The sequence below is a fragment of the Rhea pennata genome, chromosome Z, assembly GCF_028389875.1.
Source record: "Rhea pennata isolate bPtePen1 chromosome Z, bPtePen1.pri, whole genome shotgun sequence".
NCBI lineage: Eukaryota > Metazoa > Chordata > Aves > Rheiformes > Rheidae > Rhea > Rhea pennata.
This window is the reverse complement of record NC_084702.1, coordinates 80,879,034-80,902,205: the sequence shown is the minus strand read 5'-3', so window position 1 is coordinate 80,902,205 and position 23,172 is coordinate 80,879,034. Positions and strand designations below refer to the sequence as shown.

The 23,172-nt window shown below is 46.4% G+C and overlaps 1 protein-coding gene across 13 annotated transcripts in view; it reads left to right on the top strand.

Moving 5' to 3' along the window:
- TCF4 (transcription factor 4) overlaps positions 1-22,921 on the top strand; it is a 192,405-nt gene extending 169,484 nt beyond the window's left edge. For 9 of the 13 annotated variants that reach the window (XM_062600634.1, XM_062600635.1, XM_062600631.1 and 6 more), the window contains 6 exons: positions 1,468-1,671; positions 12,961-13,099; positions 14,201-14,363; positions 17,060-17,289; positions 17,895-18,036; positions 18,388-22,921. In XM_062600634.1, the coding sequence (XP_062456618.1) occupies positions 1,468-1,671; positions 12,961-13,099; positions 14,201-14,363; positions 17,060-17,289; positions 17,895-18,031 (873 nt within the window). In that variant the 3' untranslated portion in view covers positions 18,032-18,036; positions 18,388-22,921. The remainder of the gene's footprint in view (positions 1-1,467; positions 1,672-12,960; positions 13,100-14,200; positions 14,364-17,059; positions 17,290-17,894; positions 18,037-18,387) is intronic. The other 4 variants (XM_062600633.1, XM_062600632.1, XM_062600641.1 and 1 more) reach the window with 1 other exon arrangement.
- Positions 22,922-23,172: the final 251 nt, after the last annotated feature.

Genomic DNA, 23,172 nt, shown 5'->3' with positions numbered 1-23,172 from the left:
GCTTGCTGGGAGAAACGGGCGAACCTTTAGAGGAGCCGATGCTCTCGGTCTCGGTCTTCTCCGCTTGGTGTTTGTCTCGCATCTCAGTCCAGGAGTTTGCACCAGCGGGGGTGAAAGACCTGGCGTTTCGCTGGGTGTGAAGCGAGGCGTGCCGAAGTCTAAAAGTGTCTCAGGAGCAAGAAGGAGCGAGAGCAGGTGGTTGCTGCGGGCGCAGCGCTCGGCCCACCGGCTGGAGAGCGACGCGGAAACCCCCCGCCGCGGGTTAGGAGCGAGGAGGACCTGCTAGGGACCCGCTTTTCTGCCCCGGTTTCAGCATCGAGTGTGATACTTTCCAGGCTACCTGCCTGGTGGAGGGGATATTTGGGTTTTTTTTTTTTTTTTTTTTTTGCTTTTTTCCCCCGTTACGCTGCTTCTGGGGAGCGGCGGGTCTGCAGGGAGAGTTGCTGGTGCAGCCCGTGGGTCCCCGCCAGCCAGTTTTGCAGCCGGAGCGTCGGGGCGGCCGTGTTTTCCTGCCCCGCCGGGGGTCCCGGGGGGCTCTGCCCGCTGCGCCGTGCCGAGGCCGCGGCTCCCGCGCCTTCCCGGCGCCTGCGCGACGCTGGCGCCCGCCCTTGCTCCCGGGAAGCGCTTTGGGCTGCTCGTGCGAAGGGCAGCGGTGGAAATCCCGGTTGCTCCGCTCCTCCCCAGCCTTGCCAGCAACGCGGCTCCGGGCTTTTTCGGCTTGGCACGGAGGAACCTCAGCGAAGCGGCGGTCGGGCTGCTTGGGAGCCCTGTGGCTCGGCGCCGAGGCCGGTGCTCGGAGCAGCGGCCGAGCGGCCCTGGGCGGCGGCGGCGGCGGGTTCCTCGGGGCTCCCCGGTCCCGGGCGGAGGACGAGCCGAGGGGAGGGCTGCGCGGCCGGGCCGGGAGCCCGCGGAGCTGCGCTTGCCGCGGCCTGCGCCGGAGGCCGGAGGGTGCCCGCGTGCGGGGGAAGAGGAGCCCGAGGCGGGGGCGGTCCTGCTTTCCTCCTGGCGTGCGGTTAGCTGGGGGGAGGCACGTCCCTGCCGGAGGCTGATGAAAAGTAGAGGTATATTTGTTCCTTTCCTTCTCCTTTATTTATTTTTTTTTTTTTTACTTTTTTTTATTACTATTATTAATTTTTTTTTAAGTATCTCTAAAACTTTTCAAAGACATAGAGGGCAACCTATGTACTGTAATGATTATGTTCATGAGGAATCATTGAACCTGTTTTGCCCATGAAAATCAAAGGCGTCCTTGGGTTAGCCACGCTCTCCCGTCCCGTCCCGTCCCCCCCACCCCGAACGCTGTCTCGAGACGTGTCCCGCAGGAAGCACAACCCGCCCGGGAGCGGGGGCGGAAGCAGGAGCGGGGCGCCCCGGGCGCGGGGGGCGCGCGCGTCCCGCCCCCTCCCGCCGGCCCCCCGCCTCTGCTGACCCTCCTCCCGCTTTGCTCTTCCCCCCGCAACCAAACAGCAAAGCCGGATCGAGGACCGCCTGGAGCGGCTGGACGACGCTATCCACGTGCTGCGCAACCACGCCGTGGGGCCCTCCACCGCCATGCCCGGCAGCCACGGCGACATGCACGGCTTGATCGGGCCGGCGCACAACGGGGCGATGGGAGGTCTCGGCTCCGGCTACGGCACCGGCTTGCTCTCGGCCGGCCGGCACTCGCTCATGGTAAGCTCTGCGGCTCGGCCGGGGCTGCGGTTTGCGCGCGGGATTCCTGCCCGTGCACGGCGAGCATCTGTCTATATACGCGTGAATATCTGTATCTATATACGCGTATATGCACGTGCACTCTGCACGGCTTCGTAGCGGGTGTCGTGCGCTTTGGAGAGGAAGCGCCTCGCAGGTGCTTTCTTTCCCGCAGAGGAAAACCACCTCTCCCCGATCTGTTAATCCTTTAAATACGTTAGCAAAATAGCAAGCGAAGGAGAAGCGGCGTTTGAATGTATAGAAATCTCAGAGTCCCTCAGAAGTTAGTGAAAAAGCAGCTGTCCTCTGCGCAGCGAGAAACCGCGGTTCTAGATTAGAAAGTGAAGGTACGTATGTGCGGAGTGGGATGAAACGTTCGGTTTTCCGCAGGATTATAAGGCAATAATTTTGATGCTTTAGAATTTAATTCTAGGAATAGTGCTGCTTGCTCATATGTGGAATGGAAAAAGGGAACTGCGTGTTATCTGGCAGTATTTTCAGATGTTCAAACTATTTAAGTTAATTAAGACTGGAGGAAAATATGTGGAAATAGAAAGGGACACGACAGATCCGCGGCCAGTTCGCTGCCATGTGGCGTTGTGGGAGGACTAGGCTTGATCCCCTCCTCATCCCACAGTCTGAGGGCAAGGCAGGGCAGATTAGAAGAAGGAATTCCAATTAACCATACACGTTTTGGGCTGCAAACAATTCAGGAAGAAAGCATCTGCCTCTGCTGGAGAGTGGCATGGAGGTTTCTCTTCAGCGTGCAAGAATCATTAAAAAACGCCAAACAGAACAAAAAAGCCCTTTGAATTGAAAAAGAACATCAGAAAGGACACCAAAACTGATGGAACGCCAGTGAATTCCTCGTATTTGTCTGGATATGTATAAATACGTGTCTGGATTTATCCTTACCTGGAGCTCTGTGTTCTGTTTTGGTTTTCCTGTCTCCACAAAGTTTAGTAAAATTAGAAGGAATTCAGTGGCAAGCACCAAAGATGATTGCGAGCCTGGAAAGGTTTTCCTGTGAAGAGAGATTGGACAGATTGTGGTGATTTTGTTTAGAAAGGAGATGAATAAGAGGAGACATAATAGAGGTGCGCAGAATAATAGATAGCATAGAAAAGGTAAATCTAGCTCTCCTATTCATCCTTCCTTATAATTAAAGAACAAGGGGACATTCAGCGAACCTGACAAAAAGAAATACTTTTTATTCAACGCACAATGACCTGTGAAGTTCATTGCTCCAAGATGTAATCAAGGCCAAATGTTCAGAAGCATTCCAAATAGGATTAAGCATCATATGGAAAATGCAAACATTTAGCGTTTTACTTGACAGGATTCAGACAGAATTCCTCCTTTTTTTTTTCACAAGGGGAAGGGGAAGAAAAGAAAAAAAAAAAAAGAAAAAAAGAAAGGAGAAAACTTTGATGCCAGAGTGTGAGGCAACTGCTGGGGGAAGGAAGACGCTTCTTCTTCTAGTGGCCAATTACTTGGTAATTGCCTCCTCCTCCGCTCTGCTGCACACGCTGGGATGCCCCAGCGCTGGCTGGGCGCCGCCGTGACGCTCGGTTAGGTGATTATAAAATAATTAGCCGCCGGGACGGCGGGTTATCCTTACCCCGGTGCTGCTTCCCAGCCCCGCGTCCCCACGCGGGGCCCTGGGCTGAACCCTTGCCCGCGGTGGGTTCACCGCGTAGGAATGGAGCGGCTTCTGTCGCTGCGAGTTACTAAAATGCAATATTAGCTGCTGAAATTAAGTACCTGAGAAGCTAGAATAAGGGGGTTTTGGGGGGAGGGATGTTTTTTTCCCCACTGGGGCAGCTTTGTGACAGGCTCTGCTCCTCATTAAACTAAATGTTAATAAAAGTGACTCTGTCATGGGTGAAACATCATTAAAAGCCGCAAATGAGCTTGTGTCATCTGCAGATTCAAAAACATGCTAAGTGTTAACTGAAAACGGTCTGGCAAGAGGGCTCAGAGGGGTATAAAGATGCTTTTTCATCGGCTCGGTTAAATCCATCTCCTCTCCCCTTCCCCAGTAAAATTAGCATGAACCAGACATTGTTTTGCTCTCTGTGGCAGTTGCTGAGAATTCACAAAAGGAAATTCTAGATTGTAATTTAGCTTGGCCTCAGGTAATATGTTAAATACACTTGGGATACATATAATCTAAGATTTTAGTTTGTACAAAGCTATTTTTTCCTCCAGTGTTTAAACAATACTGCTTTTAATGAAGAAATCTGGCTTTATTAAAAGCCAGATCTGTGACTTACAACTGTTTCTGCATATCTGCTCTCAATCAAGAGAGAAGAGTTTAATTTTTGTAGCTTTGCTCGCTTTGCATATGTTAAACTGATGCAACATGCACCCAGGGCATCACTTCAGAGACAGTTTGTTCCATAAATATGTGCTCCTCGCTTAAATACCAGATGTAGGTGAGGTTAGATTTAAGCAAAACCCCAGCAACAATGAAAAATCAAAGTGACTGTATCCTGCACCTGAAAAATGCATTCATATTTTTAGGAGGAGTTAGGCACTCATTTTTTCGGAAATTCACGTGTTTTGCTTTGGAAACACAGAGCGATAGAGCCTTATCGTGCTCGTTTCGGAGACGAGCTCCTGCTTACTTCTCTTCCGGCGTCTGTAAGATGAGGATATAGTTGAGCAGAGTTAATTGAACGGGAGAATTCAAATAGAAGATACGCTGCTTGGAGAGCCTTGCTGCTTCTGAAAACAAGACGGGCACATTTCTCTGAAAAAACAGAGTCTGCTGAGTTCCCCAGCAGCATTACTCACTGTCTGAAACTGTAACTTGTGTGAAAGAGGCAGGCCTGATAATTTCTTTTGGAAAACTGGTATGAATTTTGAAGTAAAAACATAAGAACAAAGGAAATAGTTTTTGAGTAGAGTCAGTCTTAAGTTAGCCTTTGACCATTTGATACATTCCACGCTGAAAAGGAAGTTGAAGGGGGGAAAAAGAAAGAAAAAAAAAATCAAGGAGGATACTGGTAATGTTTTCCACATTTGAATTTTAATACATGAAACAGGCTGTAAAGCTTGGGCCAGCTGCAGTAAATAAAGCAGCAGTGGGAGGTAGGGGCCGGAAACGCGTGCGGAGCGCGCCGGGGGACCTCTCCCTCCGCGCCCGCGCGCACCTTCGCCCCGCCGCCGCCGCCGCCGCCTGTCCCCGCACGCGGACAACACAAATAACTTGCCTTACGTTGCCGCTCTTGCGGGTCTGCAAAAAGAGCTTCGTGGCAGAGGCTCGCACGTTGCCTCTCCGGGTAGAAACTTCAGGGTTGGGGTCATCCCGTTGCACCTTCCCGTCTCCATCTCTCCAGGGCATGAGCCAAGCTGATATTTTCAGCCTCAGCTGTGAATTTCCTGGCTTTCGGTAGTTCCTGTTATTTCAGAGGTTGTGTAGATTGCAGGGATTTTATTGTAACGTTTTAAATTAAACGGTAGAGAACAGCATTTAAATGCTAACTTTTACTCAGGACTCTTAGAAGACACATGTTCCTTTTGTAGCAGTGCATGGAGGGATTGATTAAAATCATTATAAAACCCAAACTGGCATGCTTTATTGTTAAGATAATGCGTAGAAGGCCATCAGCTTGTCTGCATGCTTCACGTGAGGGCCCACAGGAAGAGAGCATGTTCGTGTATATTTTTTTTACGTTCACATTAAATTAACTTATGGAATTTTCCACCCCTAGGAATTAAAGTAGCAGCTCATGAAGTAATTCAGTTATGTCATTCATACATAAACAAAAAGAGTCAAGCAACTTGGCATTATTTAAAAGACAAAATTTGGCTTTTGCGGTTTTTTCTTATTATCTTATTCTTGTCCTCATTTTTATCACAGTTGTAGCTTTTGCATCTGTTGTTTGTTTTGTTTGACCGTGGCTTTTAGTTAACAGGTATAATATAAATTGGAAAAACAAAAAATGGACAAAGTGACCTTACTGGGATGAAATCTAACATAACAAGCACCAGTATAAGATCTTTATGTAGCGCTGTTTTCTGCCCTAATTGGTTGACATTCCTAATGCTATGCAATTACAGCCTTTATCATATTTTTAAATTATTTTTGAGCTGTGAAGTGCGTTTCGAGCAGGAAGAAACCACCAACCAGTATTTTAATGGCACGTTTTTTTTCTTTTGCAGAGCGCCGCGGGTGCGTTCAGCCCCGGCGCGTGCATCGGGGCGGGAAGCTGCTTGGGGCAGCGCCCAGGGCTGTCGGTGCAGGGCTGCGGGTACCATACCGCGTCCCCGATAATCCAGAGTACAGCATCGAGATGGGGTACGGCCTGGTCCCCACGAGCAGTTAAATGGGGAGGAAGGGGAGCGCGCCTCCCCCCTGCCAATCTCAGGTTATTCGCAGCTGTTTGTCCGGCAGGGAACGGAGATTAGACCTCATAGCTTCTGCAGCACTAGAAGAAAATTTGCTTGGGAAGCTGGCTCTTCACATCAAGAAAATGTTCAGTGCCAAATAAAACTTCCTTTCGCAGCGCTCGTGTGTTCGGGTTGAGCAATGCTGTGATTCCCGCAGCCGCGCTGCGTTGCCCAAACCTGCTTCGATCGAGCCCGGAAAGCGTTCGGAGGAGCGTGTGGAGCGCTGCCCCGCGGCGCTCTCCCGTGCGGCTCGTGGCGCGAAAGCCACCCTTCAGCCAGTTCCCTGCCTCTGCTTCAGACGTGGCACTTTTTTTTTATTATTACTATTTTTCCTCCTTCCTTTTTAATACCGAAGTTCAGCTTTGCCACTTTCAGCTGTGTTTAAATGGCTTTTGCATACAACTGGCTCGCAAAATGCCTTTTCTTAAGATACTTGGAAAGCTGCTTAGTACTCAGCATTACTTTTTTCTGTAGAAAAAAAGAATGAACTTTGCTTTTTTCCTGATTTAATGCCACTCTTAATGTCCTTTTTTTTATTAAATCCTTTCTTTTGCTTTTGATCTTATTTATAGCTGAGCCACCGGTCATATGGAAACTATTATTGTATAGCATGGAGATGAAAGACTTCAGTGCAGTTAAATAAGAGTGAATAATTTGGACGAATAATACACACATACAGTGAGAGACCATTTGTTTCAAAGTGCCCTGTGCTGTTCCCTTTTTAATATAGCAGTAGAGGTTTATAAGGGCTTTGCACAAATCTGCTTTCTGTCAGACTTATAAATTTTGACAATATTGAACACATGTTAACATGCATCACCTTACAACTTTCTTGCCTCGTGTTTTTATTTATCTAATTGGATAACACAGGGTCATCGTTTTAAAAAGTACAAAGCATTTGTTGCTTGTTGCGTTTGTTCATTATGTTAGTAAGTTAGGAATAGTCTCTTCCGAAGCTGGAAACTGCCATCCGGAGAGGATTTGACAATAGCTGTTAGTTTTTCCTTTTTAGCTTTGTGTTTAAAAAGTTGATAATTTGCACGAAGGCCGGCTCTCGGTACGAGAAGAGTTAACTGTAGGGAAAGGGTGCAGTGCTGATGCCTTCGTCGGAGACCTTTCCCCATTTTTTACAGCTCATGTCTGCTCCTTACAGTTCACAGCTTCAAATGCCCATCTGCGAGCAATAAAATAAACATTTGTATGACCATTTCTTGCCACTTCTCGAGATCCACTTCTGGGTCAAATAGTGGCTTTTCTTGCTTTGGAGCATAAAATGTTCCATCTTCATATCCATGATGAAGATACATAAAGATAATTCAAGATGGTTCAAAGTCGGGCGCAATCGATATTTCATGGGGAGATTGTAATTTAAAGACACCAAAACAGCTCTCTGTGTCAAGAGGTGCCTAACTACCGTGCAGGCACATCAGCTTTTCTCTTCGCGTTTAGTGGAAAAACGAGCATGTTCCTGCATTCGTCTAGGGGCCCGTGTGTGCTCTGGCACGCACAGATGGGCGGTCTGCTGGGGACAACCCTCCTCCATCCCCTGTGTCCTCCTGCCCCCATACCGAGCTTTTCCTTCCCAGTATAACTGCCGCTTTAGGCAGTTTCTTTTTGGAGAGGAGTATTTGGAAAGAAGTGTTTCACTCCTCAAGAGGTGACTAATACACATACAACAGGGAGCTGGGAAAGCTGTCCTCTGGCAGAAGAAAGCTTTCATTATTCTGTAAAATAAGGTAACGTTGGTATGCATGCCCTTCCCAGGGCCTGCCCCATCATACACTTTCAAAAGTCACTACTTTACCGTGCATTACTGTTTAAAATAACTGAAGAGTAGCTTGGGCCAAGAGCCTGCTCTGCAGGCACTTATCTCTGGAGCTAATATTGATAAGAGTTGATTAGCTGCCAAACTAAACACTCTACATCTTGACATTGATGAAACAAGCATCTTAAAGACAGCAGAACAGTTAGTTTTCCAGAAAGAAAGAAAAAGCCTTTCACTCCTTGGAAAGAGCCTGCAACTGCGACCAAACTTCTGCCCGTTGGCAGCCGCCAGCTGTGAGTGGGGGCATTTCCCCATCAGAGGTCTTGAGGAGCCCCTTCGAACCCGGTGGGCTCCTGCTTCACCCCCGACGCGTGCGATGGCCTGGTGGGGTGGACCGCTCTGGGCAGCGAAGGCCAAGTCACCAGGTGAGGATGCCCTCTCCTCGGCCTGTCCTGACCTGAGTATGCCAGGGGTGATGTGGCTTCAGACACCTTCTTCTTCCTCAGCTCTTTAACAAGAGCTAAAAGAAGCCTTTATTTGCTGAGTAGAAGTAGTCAAGTGTACCATACAGCAGCATAGTTTTCTATGCAAATGTGCTAAAATGGAAATGAAGAAGTGTGGAGAAGTGTGAGCCTCCATGCATGCATTCCACAGGTGCATTCCTGAGTGGTGCTCCTTACGGAGCATCCTTCTGAAAACATCTTTCCTGTATCTGTATCGATGACAGATACACGTCTGCCATGGGAAATGCTGAATATTTAAGAACTTAAAACAACGTCCCATCCATGGCGAATATATAGATTGTAACGCTAATCTGAAGTGCACACAAATTAGCGTAACCTGGAAAGCCTCACATTTATTCTGAATGTCAGTGACCATGTATACAAATTAAACTGCAAAGTTAGGAGACAAGGTCTAGCCTTCTTTCAACTCTCAAAGTTTTTTTAAATGCCCTAAAAGACTTACATAAATAGAAATTCAAACAGCAGCCAGATTTTCATGCCATCTGCCAACCTGGTATGTACATGCCTCCAGAGAGACCTACACTAAAAAGTCCCGTTGGCTGATTTTGATCATTACTTCTTGTCCATGGGATCATCCTTCTATGTACTTGTATTTTTTTGCCTTCCAGAGACTTTTTTAACTTTCAGTAGCCAAAGTAACACAAGATTAGGGCTTCTCATGGTTTTTCCCTTCGGCTGACTTATCTCGAGTACACTGTACTTCACATGGTATCATGCACACATATGCTTGCGTGTATACATGTCAGGGGGAGCTTATGATTTCAAACAGGAGGTAGAGACAGAGAAGCTCACCTCAACCTTAGAGCCCATCTGCACCACCAGTGCATGTTTTGGGGGTTGTTTTTTTGTTGTTTTTTTCCCTTCCAGTCTGCTGAGTGTTACAGTAGGGACAAAGAGATGGAAATAAATGAAATATTAATAGAACTTCAAAGTGAATTTGATTCGCTAAAGATAAGTATTATTTATAGATCTACACTCCTGGGCCAGGGGAATGATTCATATCTTCACTCTACCTCCAGGCGGAACTCTTGTTTTTATAGTAGACAAAACGTCGGCACTGCTTGCTGGTTAGGGAGGAGCAGATTTCTGGATCTTCTCTTACTTTTTATGAGCATTTCCCAGCCCTGCCAAGCGAGGCTGGTGGTAGCAGAGTTTGCTCCGGGCTCACCGGACATCTGCGTCGTTGCGCATAGCGGTGGCCTGGTGCAGGAGGTTGTAGCCCCTGGTCCTCTCCCCGCGACTGGTGGTGTGTTGGCATACAGCTCATTGGCTGAGCCCCAGGAGGTTGCAGTGCTTCTAGTGGGTGTGTTTGGCTTCATTTTGCACCTTCCATTGGTGCAATGAAATTTCAGTCTGTTGATATAAATGCTTAGAATAACCAGGTTTTCTTCTTCTTGAGAAGATCAGACCAACAGCAGGGCCTCATCCGTACCTGGTAACTCAGGTGGGCACTTTCAGCTGGGCTTGGCAGCATGCTCATGGTCTTAACGGTGCTGAGCTCCTGGTAGTTTCATGAAAATAGATGATCATGTTTTAAAGGGAAAAGGAAATGAGCAGCCCATTTTAAGGGAAAATTTGAAGCCAAACTTAAGAGCCATCGTTTGTGTATCCCCACAGGAGGGGGCTGTGATATGGCCTCAAACGGGGCGAGAACCATGTCATAGCAGAAACACAAGGCCCCAAGAAATCAGCCTTCACGCGTCCTCCGTTTATGGAACCACCTGATTGATAGACCAGCTTAAGTCTGATCTTACCCCATGTGTGAGCACACGCGCGTGCACACAAACATACCTGTAGCCCAATAGACCTGTAGTGGACAGACTTCTGTATCTCCAAAAATATATTGTTTAAGGGTAAAAATTTGTGATATATCTAAGTGATTTTGCTCCCTGAATTTTCTTTCAAGTGTTTGTAATGGTAGAAATAAATTATCCAGAAAAATAAGATAGGGAGCGACAGTTGCGTTATGGCATTTTTGTAGGGAAAGTTGGAAAGAATCCGCGTTCTGGAGCAAAACTGTCTCCACTGCAGTGTGCAAAGGCCTGCGGGTGAAGCAAGTCCCCCAGTCCCCCCCCCCCCAGAAGTTTGATCGTATCTAAGCAGGAAACCTTACTCCCACTCACCCACAAGAAAAGATGTCTTACCCAAAAAAATCACAGTGGATAGGAGCTAGTCTTTCCTTAGTGTATGGATGAACGTAGGACGGATTTGTTCATTAAACAAACTTTAAATGTGCCATTTTGCAAGAAAAAAAAATAGAGTTACAAATCTCAGCAAACAAGGTTCATAACGTAGATTGTAAAAGAGAAAATGCGGACTGGTAGTTTTTATCGTTCAGTTGTAATTATCTTCCAGATCTCTTGAGAAACTACAGGAAGAGATGTGCAAGGAAAGTTTTTAATATTGAAAACATTTTAAAATGTAATTAAAACGTCTTGTCAGAAGTACCATCTTTTTTGCATCTGAGTTCAACATTTCAGCTTAAAAATCTTGAAAATTGTTAGTGGTTTTTACCACCTCAGCTTTTGGGCAGGATGAGACGAGAGAGACAAGAATTCAGGCCAAATAACACAGATCTCCAAGTTGTTCTTCTTCAAGCTGGGCCACCCAACGTGAGCCACCTCCTTAGCCCTCTACAGAGGTGGCGGCCTCCTGAATCCCCCGCGTGGTCACAGGAGGTGGTGGGCTTCTCCTGAAGAAGCTGGAGCGAGACGGGGTGTTCGCAGTCCCCTTCCAGAGGGCTCTGTCTGTCCTTCTGCATTGCTTCTGGAAGGAGCCCAGGGAGGTGTGCAAGAAGAGGGAGGGACTCGGGGAGAGATGTTGCGTCTGACAAAGTCCCTTTACAGCTTCCAGTTGCTCTCAGGACTTCTGCTGGAGGTGCAGTGGTTGTTTCCCAACCAGAAGTGGTATCATATGTTTCTTTGTCTTCCTCTACTTCAGAATTTGATGGTTTTCATCTTTCATAGTATTGCAGAAAAGTTTAGATTGGAAGGGACTTCTGCAGGTCATCTGGATGAAACCCCTGCTGAAAGCGGGGCAGCTTTGAAGTCAGATCCAACTTCGAAGTTCGATCGGATTGCCCCAAGTCAGCTCCAGTTGAGCTGAACATCTCTGAGAGAGCAGAAGGAAAGCTTGTTTCACTAGTATTTTTTCTTTTGTAGGTGATGCTAAATAATACTTCTCAGAAGAATGTCATCATGGTTTTCATTACGTTTTATCATTTGAATCTTTGAGATTTAAGGAAGCAGAGCTGCAGAGCTCTAAACACGTCTCTTAGCAGCTATTCTCTCTTACAACCAAACAACGTTGGTTCCAGGCTTTTCTTAGCATGTCATGCTTTTAAAATTAAAATGTCTCAACAAGGAGAGAGTTTGTCTCTCCTATTTTACACTTGCTTTTGGTTATTTGCATTTCGTCTAGTAGTAAAAGATTTTCTCGAGTTCCCTTTGGCAGGATTCCCTTTTATCTTTCTTACTGCGATTGCGACTTGCTGTTAACAATTATACTATATTATCTTGTAAGTCTGATTAGAAACATTCCTCAAACTTTTCATCTTCACGAGTGCTTACAATGCTTTTGGAGAATAGGGAGAGATTTACAGTTCTCTGCTGAGTTTGGAAGCGCACTTTACGCGGGCGTTACGGGAGACGTGCACCCGAGAAAGTCCAGACCAAGCACTAACTCTTAGGTGCCGGCGCGCTGGGTGTACCGCTCGCAGCGCTGGTCGCCCGTGAGTCGCGTCCGAAGCGCGGAAGCTCGAGAGGCAGCTCTTGGCGGTTCCCGCGCTGTCCACTCCGGGCGTTTTTACGTCAACGCCTGCTGCAGCTCCTGCCAGTTTGGCTCTTCAGATGCTTCACTCTCCTGCAGGGTCTCTTTTGCTTAACGATGCGATGACCCCGTCCGTGCTCAATGCACGCGCGTCCGTGAGCAATGTCCTTGGAGAGAGCGGGTGCGTTCCCGTCGTGCCTGGGCTGTTCGGTAAAGCCCGGGTCGGTGTTGGCAGGCCGGGCGCCCCTTCGGGTTTGCAGCTCTGCGGTTAGTGAAACCCCGCGGGCGCCGGCTTGGACGAGGAGGAAAAGCAGGAGACGTTTCGTGACGTTTGCGCTGGGCAGGGGCCGCGGCACCTACTGCGGTAGCTGCCGCTGTCAGAGCCTTAGCTGGCACGACGGAGAAAAAAATGTCAGGCCTGAGCATCTTTTCCCCCAAAACGAGAGGCGCGTGCCAAACTGAAATTCCTGCAGGATTTCCGATAGCGAGGGGGAATTGAGAAGCCCGCAATTAAGCATATGGGCATTAAGATAATTGTCAGATCCGCCGGCGGACATGATAGAAGACAGATGGGTACGGATCGGCGCGCTCCGCCGCAGCGCCCTGGGAGCAGGTTTGACGTTCTACCTGCCTGAGCTCCTCCGCCGGGCTTGTCACGACGGCTCGGCTCGGCTCGGCTCGGCTCGGCTCGGCCCGGCGCGGCGCGGCGTCCTCCCCGCGCCGCCGCGGTCCGTCTGCGCCCTCTAGCGCGGAGCGGCGGGGAAGGAGCCGCTCGCGGGGTCCCCCGCGCCCCTCACCGCCGCCTCTCTCCCGCAGGTCGGCGCCCACCGCGAGGACGGCGTCGCTCTGCGCGGCGGCAGCCACTCGCTCGTGCCAAACCAGGTCCCGGTCCCCCAGCTGCCCGTCCAGTCCGCCACCTCCCCGGACCTCAACCCGCCCCAGGACGCCTACCGGGGTGAGTAGCGGGGGTCCCGGGGCAGAGCCCGCCGGCGGCTGGCCGTTCCTCGGGAGGACTCCAGCTGGTAGAGGTGTACCAGCGCGTGGGCTCCAGGCGGGGGGGGGTCTGACACCAAAACTACTGCGAGCAGCAGCACTCACAAGGCAGAAAGCACGCAGGGCGCCCATCAGGAAGGTGTGACATTCTGGGGAAGCGGAGGCACGCACCGAACTTTCAGCAGCTTTGCAGGTCGGTCTGCGAGAGGGTCAACACCAGGTTGTCCTCAGTTCGCGTACGCGCTGCGCTATCCCAGCTCGCGTAGATCCATACGCAGACCTGCAGTGCTTCAGTGCAGGTGTGGAGCTGTCTGACCTAGGGTTTATCTTTGCTCCTCGAGTCTGAATCTCGCAGTTAAAATGTGGAAGGAAGAATCCCAAATTGCTATTGCGATGTCTCACAAAGTCTTGCTCATTCCTTGCAGTTGTTCTGAGTATTTTATGGCAATGACATATTAAAGATCTTTTTTAGCATGAAGTTGTCTAGTTATTGTAGAAAAGGACTAGCAGCTAGGCATCCCGTGTCCTCCTCCGCAGTCGTCTACCAGCCAGAAACGTGAGGCTGGAGGAGATCACAAGCTCGCTGTCAGCTTTGTAAAATGCTGATAATCTTGTTGGCCAACAGGTAGTGAATGTGCAGAGCTCTTTCAGGTGTAGAAATGGAACTTGCTATAGAGGTTGAAAGCCTTACTTTCTTCCTAAATCCTTGCATGCAGAAAAAGCTCGGGATAGTGGTTAAAGCGCGCACTGGGTCCTCAGTCAGAGCACACGACGTGGTTTCTGTGATTACAGTTGTCCGTGCAGTTTAGCTGCTGTTCCAAAGACAGGGAGCCATCATCTCTTCCAAAAGATTATGGAGGAGAATTAAACCTGAAAGCCGCAGCTGAGAGCTGCTTTCAGCAGCTGCGTCCTCTGCATTTCCCTCTGCAGCCGTCGGCGGGGCTGCGCTGCGGGCAGCGGCCCAGGCCCTCCTTTGGGCACCGCTAGCAGAGGACGTGGACCCAAGTCGTGCAGACTCTTGCTGAAGTGTTGCCTTACAGCTCACCCGTGTGTCTTCTCCTAGGCATGCCAACCGGACTGCAAGGGCAGAGCGTCTCTTCAGGTAGCTCCGAAATCAAGTCTGATGACGAGGGAGATGAAAACCTCCAGGACACAAAATCTTCTGAGGACAAGAAACTAGAGGATGACAAGAAGGATATCAAATCAATTACTAGGTCAAGATCTAGGTAACAGTATATAATAGTGTCGCTTCATTTAATTCCTTTACTGGATTTCGATGAAGTGAACAGATCAGGAAGAAACTATGAGTTTTTTTCCTGGCAGGTAAAACCACAGCCTAAGTGGAACATAATGATTATTCTGGCAGTACTAAGTACATTTCTGATACTTGTACTCCAGGGCTTCCTCAAATTTGAACAATTCACAAATTTGGACACTGAGCAAGTTCTCCTCAATCTATAAAAAAATTGCATTACGCTAAAATGAGTTTATTAGGCTGTTATTCCTCTCTGCCTAGATTGCACATTGGAATACAGTATACATTTCCACCTTTCCAAAGCGTGCCTAAGAGTCAATCACATCTACGCCTGAACTAACAAACTGTATTCTTTTCTCTTGCCTCTGAAATATATTTGTTATAGCCGATCCTTAATTTCTGTAAATCTCTAGAGTTTCTAGGATCAGTTGGAGGATGTAGTGGCCTTGTTACAGCAGCTAAGGATTTGGTCCTGTCTGTATCTTCTGGAAGAAGACAGGCCTTCTGCTCTATCTGAGTCCCAGGAAGAGCAGTAGATTTCTCTCTGCCTTGGAGACAGTGGTGGTTGTGAAACGCATGGATGTATTTGGAGTGCCAGGGGGACAAAGTTTGTTCTGCATATTCTTCATGAGATTTTGGAAAGTATTAGTGAAGTCACAGTTATGTTTTGTCATCCAGGAGCTCATGTCCTTGGTGAACCTGAGTGATGTCCATGGAGACTGCAAACATTAACCACCTGAACAAAGGACAGGCTTTTCTTCTGTCCCGTTTGGCCTGAATTTCACCTCTCTGACCTGAATTTCACCCTCGGGCCTGAGGTGCATCTCAGGAGTGCAGATACCTTTCATCCTTAGTTGAGTCCCAAACTACATAACAAAAATGCCAAGAAAGCTGAAATCCAGGCACAATCCTGCTTTGTTTTTAAAAACTGAATGGAAATTCAATTCTGCCTTTTCTCCTTCCACCACTGGTTCTCCATATAAAAATAGAGACAAGATAAGAAACATCTGAGTTGTGCTGTGCAGACATTTTCCTCCAGAGAAAGGGCTGAGACTTCAGAACTCGCAGGCTGCACTCACTGATTTTTAAAACGTTAATTACATTCACGTCTCTTATGATTGCAGAAAATATATGACACTTGAGATTGTCTCTCAATAAATGTGTTGAAATAACCATATGTATAAGTGAGGCTTTCATGTCCATGTATGATATGGTAAGAAGAAAGCACCTTTATGCTGATGTAAGCTGATCGTAGTTCTAGTTAATTTAACAAATATGGTGTCACTTATGCATATTTATATATGCTTTGAAGCTTTTGTAGGTTAACATTATTGCTTTTAACATGCTTGCAGCTTTAAAAGGTTACTCCTGATATTTGGTTATATGTCTACGTTCATGTTGTTAGGGCTGCTGAAAATTTATTACTGTATTTGCATAACCAATTCAAATTATATAGTGCCAACTCACTAGTTAATATGTTTTCAATTTAAAATCATCACCTTGTCTGGATAAAAAGCATTTTTTGCTGCAGAAAAGATGCAGATCCTAACTGTAGGGCTCTTTGCAGCCGTAAACTACTTCTGTGGCTGTTTGCCCATGGACATTTCAGTGCCCCGTGCTCTATGTCACGGCTGGGTGCTTCCCAGGGCAGCTTTGGTGGCTTTCCACGGCCACCTCCTCTACCCTCACAAGTCCAGAGAACGGAGAATGTTTGTTCTAAAATCGTTATGATAGTCTGCTAAAGGTGGCGTATGCAAATACATGGCTGTCTTCCTGGCTTAGAAACTTAATTGATGAGGTCCTGGCATCCATGAGATCTGCCTGCTAACATATTTAGTGGAAGAAGCCAAAACAGCAGTGATAAAAGCGTAAAGCTTGTGGATCTCCAGAGTTGTCCACAGGCAGCAAAGATGGTGGGAAACATGCTACTAGCTGCCAGTGCGCTCTTTGGCATGGAATGTAAAAATAACCGTTGGTTGTTTGGTTGATGCTCTTCAGCCCTAGTCTTGCAGCTGCACAAGAGCCTTTACACGCACACTATAGCTTCATTATACTTCAGTATTTTCATTTTGACCTCACTCCCAGTCCTTGTCTGTGTCACCTAGGACAGTCTTCTGAGGCCTCCTTTATCCAAAGAGCCATATATAATTACTATAGGATTTCAGCTAAATAGATCCCCTAGTCACAACTTTTCTTTTCACAACTTTTTATTTTCAGAAGAATAATCAGAAGTGTCTGGAATGCTATTTATTTTAATTCAAAATGGACATGCGCCATCGTTATTCAGAACAATGTGGAATTCAGAGAATATGTAATGACATATTTGTTATGATTAAAATTTTGCAGCGTTGGCCATGAAAAAAAAATCAATTGGAAAAAAAAGTCTACATTTTTATATCTTTTAAATATCAGAGGTCAAGCTGTTCTGTCTTTCAGATTGTAAAGCTTCATTACAAACCAAAGAGTTTTAGTCAGTGTAAAATTTAATGGGAGTGAATTTTACACAGAGGTTTGGCAGAAAAAAAGCAGCAAGTTAGAATTACTCAGGAGGTATCTGCTCATGAATGTATCTGCTCATGCTGTACTTTTGGATGAAGTCTGTTTAAAATCTTTGCATCACTTATTTTCCACATCATTAGAAAATGATGTATTCCTTTTGTTTCTCAGCAATAATGATGACGAAGACCTGACGCCCGAGCAGAAGGCTGAGAGAGAGAAGGAGAGGAGAATGGCCAACAACGCTCGCGAGCGCCTGCGCGTGCGCGACATCAACGAGGCTTTCAAGGAGTTGGGCCGGATGGTGCAACTCCATCTGAAGAGCGACAAGCCCCAGACCAAGCTCCTGATTTTACACCAGGCTGTGGCTGTCATCCTCAGCTTAGAGCAGCAAGTCAGAGGTCAGTGTCCCAGCCGAGCTCCTTAAGTTCCTCCTGGTTTCCAGTCATGTAAAACACACCTTTGTGATTTTGGAAACTCCTGGCTTGTGGCACCCAGTGCCAAGGAGGGAGGAAACCCTAACCTCTCCCACTGGAAGGTAGCTGGGCACCTCGCCTGTGCTGGGTGAAGGCACCTGAAGGGGATGAGGTCCCATGGCTGTTGGAGATGAATTTTTCCCAGCCCTTCCCATACAGCTGTTCTGCTTTATATTAATCGGTTGGTCCAGGGATGGAGACAGGCGATGCTAACGCTTGGTGTCCGGGCTGCTCTCGCGGTGTGTAGGATGACGCCGGAGCTCTAGGTCGGGCTGAGCAGGGTCTGAGAAACGCCTCCTGCTCTCCATGCAGATGCCTGTGCCATCGCGCAGCTGCTGCTGGTGTTGTGTGTGGAGTTGCACTGGGTGACCTGACCAAGCTGTATCATCGTTTCTGGCCCTCTAAATTCCTGTAGTGAGGCTGCAACAAGTAATTGATACATGAATTGTTTTAAGTGCACATGCAGTGAACAGATTGGTTTGGTGTAAAAATGTGAATATTTGAAATCGCCTTTTTCTCCAATTCAACAGAAAGAAATCTGAACCCTAAAGCAGCGTGTCTCAAAAGAAGGGAAGAAGAGAAAGTATCTTCCGATCCTCCTCCACTTTCCCTGGCGGGACCCCACCCTGGGATGGGAGATGCATCCAATCACATGGGACAGATGTAAAAAAGGCAAGTTGACGTCCGGCAGTGCCCAGGTAGCAGCCTGCTCCCGTCACCCAGCGGATTGCAGTGAACTGAGGCAAAGCTAGTGCATAGGACCCCTTCCTACACCTCCTCCTCCTCCTCGTCCTCCTCCTCCTTCTCCTCCTGCTCCTCCTCCTCGCGGTTCCTCGGTCCTCGGAGCCAGGGCTGGGACCGAGCGTGAGTTGAGTGGTGGTAACAGGCCCACCCCGATGACGGAGTCATCGCGCAAACACGCTCGATTTCCATGGCCGCGTTCAGATCGTGCGTTTAAAGAGGATCTAGGTGTGCGTGTTCAGCCATCCTGGACTGATTCGACTTTTTTTACTTCTTTCACAGGTCCAAGTTGCCACATTTCTTCATTTAAACAAGAGACCACTTCCTTAACAGCTGTATTATCTTAAACCCACATAAACACTTCTCCTTAACCCCCTCTTTTGTAATATAAGACAAGTCTGAGTAGTTAAGAATCACAGACGCAAGAGATTTCAGCATTCCCGATTATTAAAAACGAGAAAAAAAAACAAAAAAAAAAACAAAAAGTGCAACTTGAGGGACGACTCTCTTTAACATATCATTCAGAATGTTTAAAGCAGTATGTTACGAGCTGTAAATGCACAGCCTAGAGACTGAATGGCAATCTTCTCCACACTGTGGGACAATGCATTTGTGCCTAAACTTCTTTTGGAAAAAAAAATATAATTAATTTGTAAGTCTGAAAAAAAATATTTAATTTAAAATTGTAAACTTGCAATAATGAAAAAGTGTACTTCTGAAGAAAAAAATGAGCGTTTTTGTTGGTGTGCTAGACAGCTAGTGTTTATACTTACTGGATATTAAAAGGGAAGCTTTGCTGCCCAGATATTTACAAAACCAGCAAACGTCCTAATGAAAACTGAAGTGATGACATTAGCCATTCCTTAGGGTAGGAGGAACAGATGGATCTTATAGACCTATGACAAATATATATATATAAATATATATATAAATATATATTAAAAATTTAGTGAATATGGTAAGCTTTTGTTCATTTGTTTCAGACTTTTTTGCTCCTGTAAAAAAATAGTACTGATTAACTTTTTTAAAAAGAAGATTTTACTGTACATAAGGATTTTTTTGTCTTATTTCTGTCCCTCTCCCCTGTTTTTGTTATTGTAACCTGTAGTGCCAACTCTGTCTCTGGAGGGGGGTAGTGCAGGATGAAATGCTGACCCTGACGTTGCTTCTCATTCATAAATAAGTAGAGAGTTGTTTCTTCGGTCTTTTGGGAACACAGGACTTAAAAAAAAGAAAAAAAAAAAAAAGTCACGTCATGTGTAGATAGTACAGGCAGCATTGCCGAGACTTGGCGAAAGGCGTTGGTCCGACCGGTGATGTTGCTCGCGTTGACCCTTTTCTGGGATTTTCAGAGGTACAAGGTTAGAATGCTACAATGTTACCACTGTGCCTTCCAATGTTTATATCATCAGAAGCATAACATAATCAAAGTGGCTGTGATTTAACAAACTGATTAAAGTGTTACCTATGTGTGTAGCCTAAGTAGTGTGCAGTGAGGCGTTTCTGAATACATGGTCAGATGCGGGGGCGGCGGGGGGGCGAGGGGGGAGAAAAGCATCAAGTGGGAAAATTGCAAGTAGTGTGGCAGATTCGATCGACTTTTTTTTTTCGTTTGTTTCGTTTTGTTCCGTTTTGTTCTTCTCTTGTTTTTAAGTGGATTATTTAAGTGTAGACCACTTGCTGCCTCCTCCTTTATTTGTAAAATGCCAATTTCAGTCATCATGCAGCATTACAACAAGCCTTATGAGTCCTAAAGCATTAAGTTGCACTTTCTTGAGGAGGGGTGGTAGTACAGTATTTCTCTGGCCAGTATGAATGAAGTTTTTACTTAACATATTTAATAGTAACATAGATCAAACTATGGCACAGCAACTCATCCGATAACTAGCTTTGAAGTCTGGGCACAATTGAACCAACTTCCATAGTGAATCTTAATAATGATTGACTTTGGTGTACAGTACAATTAACAGATAGTGCTCCTAGTTAAGTATTTGTCAGCATCCTTTTGTCTCGAATTCCAGTTTCTATTTTTACAGCCACACAAACCTGGCATGTATTTTAAATAAAATCTCCCTGTTCAAGTAGATTTTCCACCTATCAACACTGAATAAATGCCATAAATCCATCAAACGGTCTAAATGTTCCATCTGTTCTCCTGTTTTGCCAGTTATATAGTAATGAAAAATACATTTGTAAATTTTATGCAACAAATGGCAAACGTATCATTATTTTGAAATTGTGTATGTAAAAGTTATATTTTTACATGTAGACTCTTGTTATTATGTGTTTTAATACATTGTATCAGTTTTTTGTTTATAAAAATCTGTGTGGTTGAAAAAAAGTCTCATTTAAATGAAATAGTGAGATACAAGAATCTGAATTTTATGTTTGTTTCTGAAAACGTAAAGAACAAATATGATAGTTACCATGTGATCACCTTCTACATACCCATAAACATTTTGATTAGCTGTGTGCGTGCTGAAAACTGTAAATATGTTCAGTAGCGGTAAAACTTAAACTGTTTTGATTTGTTGATAAGTTTCTCAAATGTGGAGGTGGATTAAACCACGAGAAAAAATAGTACGAGAGGGGCGAATACACTAAGGTTTGGTGCCGGATTACAAATGCGTATGACGTTTTAAGTGCTGGACTTTGAGCAAGCCTGGTTTATATGAAAACGGGTGTAATAAAGGTTAATTCCGCCCAGTGTTAACGACAGCTAATGTTTCCGAGTGCTGGTGTCCTCAGCAGGGCAGAGGTCTCGGTCCGTGAGCGCCGTGCGTGCTGCTGCTGGCTATGGCGTTAGCGAGGAGAGGGCGCGCAGCCCGGGTCGGTTTGCTCAGGCCCGTCGTACCGCGGTTTCGGTCAGTGCCAGCGCTCCGCACGTCCGTTTCGGGGAGCTGCGAGTCGTGGGGGCTCCGAGACCCGGGCGTCTGATGAACGGTGCAAAAAAAAAAAAAAAAAAAAAATTACCAGAGCAACTCGGCGTTTGTTTGAAGCGATCTGCGGGCAGCAGAGAAACGCCAGGCCGAGCTCGCGGGGCTTCGAAGGGGAGAAGCCGCGGTGGCGGCGTGCGCGGCGCGGCGCGGCGCCCGCCCGGGACCGCGCTCTCCTCCCGGTCGGGGCGAGGGAAGGCGCTGCCCGCGCGGCAGGCGTGCAGCCCCCCGTCTCCCCGTGGGTTCGCAGCGCAGGTAAGGCGCGGGCGTCTCGAGCTGGCTTTGCCTTGGCTGCTGGCACCGAGGGTGGAGAGCGAAGGTTGCAGAAGGCTCTGTGACGTGGCGATAAACCGGGCTAAGAAACGAGTACTGAAACAGCAGCTTGTTACGAACTGATCCACCTCCACATTCAAGTAATTTATGAATATGCTGAATAGGGAATCTGTTCACCTAGGACTTTTTTACCATTTGTCTTCTGTGTAGCTGCAAGGAACACTAATGTTTATACAACTGTCAGTCCTACCAGTGATGCAACTCGTACTGATTCAGTCTTCCGATTTCTTTCTTCTTCTTTTGTTTTTTGGGTTTTTTTTTTTTTTTTTTTTTAGTTTTCTTTTAGCTTTTTTCAGGGGTTGGGGGGAAAGGTGATGAAAACGGGCGGTCGGGGAGAGGATGGTTTCATCTTTGTGTCCAAAAGGCAGATATGGTCCGTGTCCAAAAGTGGACAATACAGTACATTGCCAGGAATGAAGAGATTTCAGTGAAAACAAGCACAAAAAAACCCAAAAAAACAAAACAAAAAAAAAAAAAAAACAAAAAAAGGAAAGAAAAGAAAAGAAAAAAGAAAAAAACACAAAGAAAAAAATGAAAAAGAAAAAATTAGTCCACTAGTTGACTGGAAAAAAAAACCCTGAAGGTGGAATATGATGAATTCCAACACAGTGGGGCACCGGGGCCTGTGGGGGGCCCTACCTTTCTGTTTCGTTTTTGTTCTGTTTGTTTGTTTTTTTAAAAACATGTTCTTTCTCATGGGACTTGAAGTTGATTCATATTTGTGCAGTGCTGGTTTGACCATACTCATTTCAAGTATTATAGACTTATGTAATGGTGAAAATATATGAACTGTGGCCTTTTTCATTCTTGTTACTTGTGATGCAATTAAGTGAGATAAGAAAAAAAAAAAAAGCAGAGATTTACCATGTATCAGTGCCTGGCTTTTTGTTATAAAGCTTCGTTTGTCTAGTGCTCTTTTTGCTATAAAATAGACTGTAGTACACCCTAGTAGGAAAAAAAAACTAAATTTAAAAATAAAAAATATATTTGGCTTATTTTTCACAGGAGCAATCCTTTTATACCATGAATATTACGGAAAAAAAATTGTCAGATTCTGAATATTTCTTCTTTGTAGATTTTTGGAATCATTCTGAGTAAAAGTTTGTTACTTTATTTTACTATTTAAAAGATGTTATTTTACCATGTGTTATTGAGATGAAACTGTACGGTAGCTTTTTTTTTTTCAGTTGTAGGTCGCAACGGGAAAATTTTTGCGACTATACACATAGCTGCAACAGTAAAAACAAAAAAAGGGGGAAAAACAAAAAAAAAGGGAAAAAGATCAAAAAAAAAAAAGAAAAAAGATGAACAGTTACACCTTGTTTTCAATGTGTGGCTGAGTGCCTCGATTTTTTCATGTTTTTGGTGTATTTCTGATTTGTAGAAGTGTCCAAACAGGTTGTGTGCTGGAGTTCTTTCAAGAAGATCTGCAAACCAACAACCACAGCTTGGTGTAGGCCATTACCTGTTTCTCATCTGTAGTTACTCGATGCCGTCATGTACATGACCGTTCTGTAGCAATAAATGTGCCATTTTTATAAACCGTTCCCGGCACTTCTGTCTCCTTCGAGGGCGGCCGGTTCCTGGGTCCCCGCCGGTGCCGGCGAAGCTCCGGGAACGCCGGCTCCACCTGGCTCGCGATGATGCCGGAGCTCCGGCACGAGGACGGAGGAGCTGCGTGGAGCGCTGGGGAGCATCCCCGAGACCCCCAGCCCCTCCAGGGCTTCCGCCAAGGGGAGGGGAGAGGGCCCAGGGTCCCAAAATGCAGCGCTGGCGGGGAGAGGGGCCAACCTGGGCT